Source organism: Penaeus monodon, chromosome 14 (genome assembly GCF_015228065.2).
Source record: "Penaeus monodon isolate SGIC_2016 chromosome 14, NSTDA_Pmon_1, whole genome shotgun sequence".
NCBI classification, from domain to species: Eukaryota; Metazoa; Arthropoda; class Malacostraca; order Decapoda; family Penaeidae; genus Penaeus; species Penaeus monodon.
In genome coordinates, this window is record NC_051399.1 from 39792837 (window position 1) to 39795336 (window position 2500).

At 38.5% G+C, this 2500-nt stretch overlaps 1 protein-coding gene across 1 annotated transcript in view; it reads right to left on the bottom strand.

Moving 5' to 3' along the window:
* Window positions 1-1377: 1377 nt before the first annotated feature.
* LOC119581131 (histone H3.v1-like) overlaps window positions 1378-2500 on the bottom strand; it is a 12057-nt gene continuing 10934 nt past the window's right edge. Inside the window, exons 3-4 of the mRNA XM_037929478.1 lie at window positions 2498-2500; window positions 1378-2242 (exon numbers count right to left, since the gene is read on the bottom strand). The exon at window positions 2498-2500 is cut by the window's right edge and continues 104 nt beyond it. Coding sequence (XP_037785406.1) covers window positions 1607-2242; window positions 2498-2500 — 639 coding nt within the window. The 3' untranslated portion in view covers window positions 1378-1606. The remainder of the gene's footprint in view (window positions 2243-2497) is intronic.

Below are 2500 nucleotides of genomic sequence, written 5' to 3' on the forward strand. Positions count from 1 at the left end.
CATAATCCAGTGAAGAAATACTTAAACCCTCAGCCGAGCTGGTTTTGCACTACACTGTAGTAAATCAAACCAAAATTTTATATCGAAACATTAAACACCAGGCGTCCCCAAAATACCCTGGTTAAAATTACCTTGATTAAACCAAAATAGACTTGCCCATAAACCATGATATAGGATTCGTACAATAACAGGCCTAGGGAACGATTTTCAAAAAATGTATTCCTGCTTCTAAACATTCCTTTTCTCTCGCTAGCCACGAATAGTATGTTTTTCCTAAGCCAGATGAGTGGCAACGGCACTAATTATTACTAGAGACATAATTGCACTCGTTTCTTAATGCTGAAGCCAACAGGATCTGTTGAAGATCACAGTAATAACGGCGGCGTGTATTCTGTTTTATATCTTGACTCATTATGCAGCCACTTTTATGCAGTATATAAGAAAAACAATGTTGGCTATGCAAGTGTCTGGGAAATAACAATAACAAAGCCTGTAATTAGACAAGAATGAGTAAAATTGCGTTATAAATGATTGTTATTTGTGACAAATATACAAAAATTTTAAGTGCAGGTGTCTCTAGTGGCTAGTTTAAGGCATAGCCACCGAGTTTTTACATAGTTTGTACTGTAGGATCTTCATTGCAAATGCAGCATATTGATATTGAACCTTAATACCCATAAGCTGTCTTTAAATTATATTCCTTGTTTGTTAAATGATGTACAAAGTATTGTGTCGATTAAAAAGTTGTGGCATGAACAGGTATCTCCTAAATTTTCAGTTCAGCAATAGGAAATGACTGATGACAAGACTCTGTCATACCACATTACTACATACATTTATATTCAAATATATTTTATAGTTTATATGACGAAATTTCACACACACAAGCACACGCACACGCACACACACACACACACACACACACACACACACACACACACACACACACACACACACACACACACACACACACACACATATATATATATATATATATATATATATATATATATATATATATATATATATATATATACATATATAATCTGTATGTGTCTGTGTGTGTGTGTGTACTTTATGTCTGTATGTATGTACATAGTAATAACAACTATCCTAATTTTACAAAGTGACATGACCAGCTAAGAGATTCTCTGCATTTTTTTTATGTAGTTGAACAGATATAAGTTGTTTCTTTATATGCGGAGGTTTTCGTTATGTAATATCATTTTGAAATAAGAACTTAAACTTATATTGCAGCATACGGTGGCCATGTACTTGCCAAAGCTATCAGCTAAAGGAAATGAATGCCCAGCTACATTAATAAACTTCAAGTTTCATTTATAGAAGATTTATGTAACGTGAGCATAAGGGCACAAATCTAGTAATATTTTTCTTTTTTCCAAAACACCTAGTTAATAAATTTTCAAAATGCCTATTTATATCATAAATCTCAGCATCACATTTTAAACCAATATCCAGTGATGAATATCATCTATTTTTCCTTGACAATGCAATTCGGTCTTGAGTTAATTTTTGTGCATTAACGAATCCCATACAAGTGATCTGATCTTTTTCTCATTGTCATTTTCTTTATTTGTTAACTTTTTTACGACTTAATATTGCCTTCTTGGAGAACTTCCTCGGAATTGTCATAAGGATCGTTAACACTGATCTGCTGTTCTCTATCATTATCACGATGATTAGGCAGCATCCCGTTATCCAGGATCCTGAAGTCCATAGGATCGCTGATAAGGCTCTTCGACCTTTTGGCTTTTTTTCGGCCGATTGTTGTAATCTTTTCTTTCACTTTCTTCCCCATCAGGGAAGGGAAAAAGACATTTTCCTTTTTCCCGTTAGTCTTCGTCCTGTGGTCGGAGTCGGAGTCGTCTCCGGTCATGGGCGATGCTGTGAGGTCCTCCCCTCTCGGGGTATGAGGGCTGGAGGACGTCCCGGGTTGTCCCAAGTCGCTCGTCGACTTGGAGAGCGGCATCGTCTCATTCTTCAGGTTGTCACTGGCGGCCAGGAAGGTCCTCGGAGGCTTAGGGGGTGGCTGCTTGGACCTCGGAGGTGCCTGAGACGGAGGAGCCATCGGCTGGGACGAAGGAGGCGTAGGTTCTTGCGTCTGGCCGGGGAGAAGGCGGTCTGTGTGCGAAGGGGTGGAAGGGGGCGTGGTGGGGACGTCTTTGGGCATGTCGCGTCTTATGGCTCTCCATGCCTGGTGAGGTTCTACAGCTTTGCCACTCTGAAATAATATATTTGGTATTAGAAAACACTGCACCACAGATGTGAATGTTTAACCTTTCTAGACAGTAACAAAGTACCGTTACAGTACAAATGAAGTCTAAGGCCCATAAACAATAGCAGTACAATCTCCTTACAGATCCCTGCTTGAAGATATGTAGACTGTGAAAAAAACAAAACAAGTTAATAAATACACTCAGCGGTAGTAGTAACTCAAAATGTTACAAAATACCAATCCCTTCAGAGAACGACGTACTAT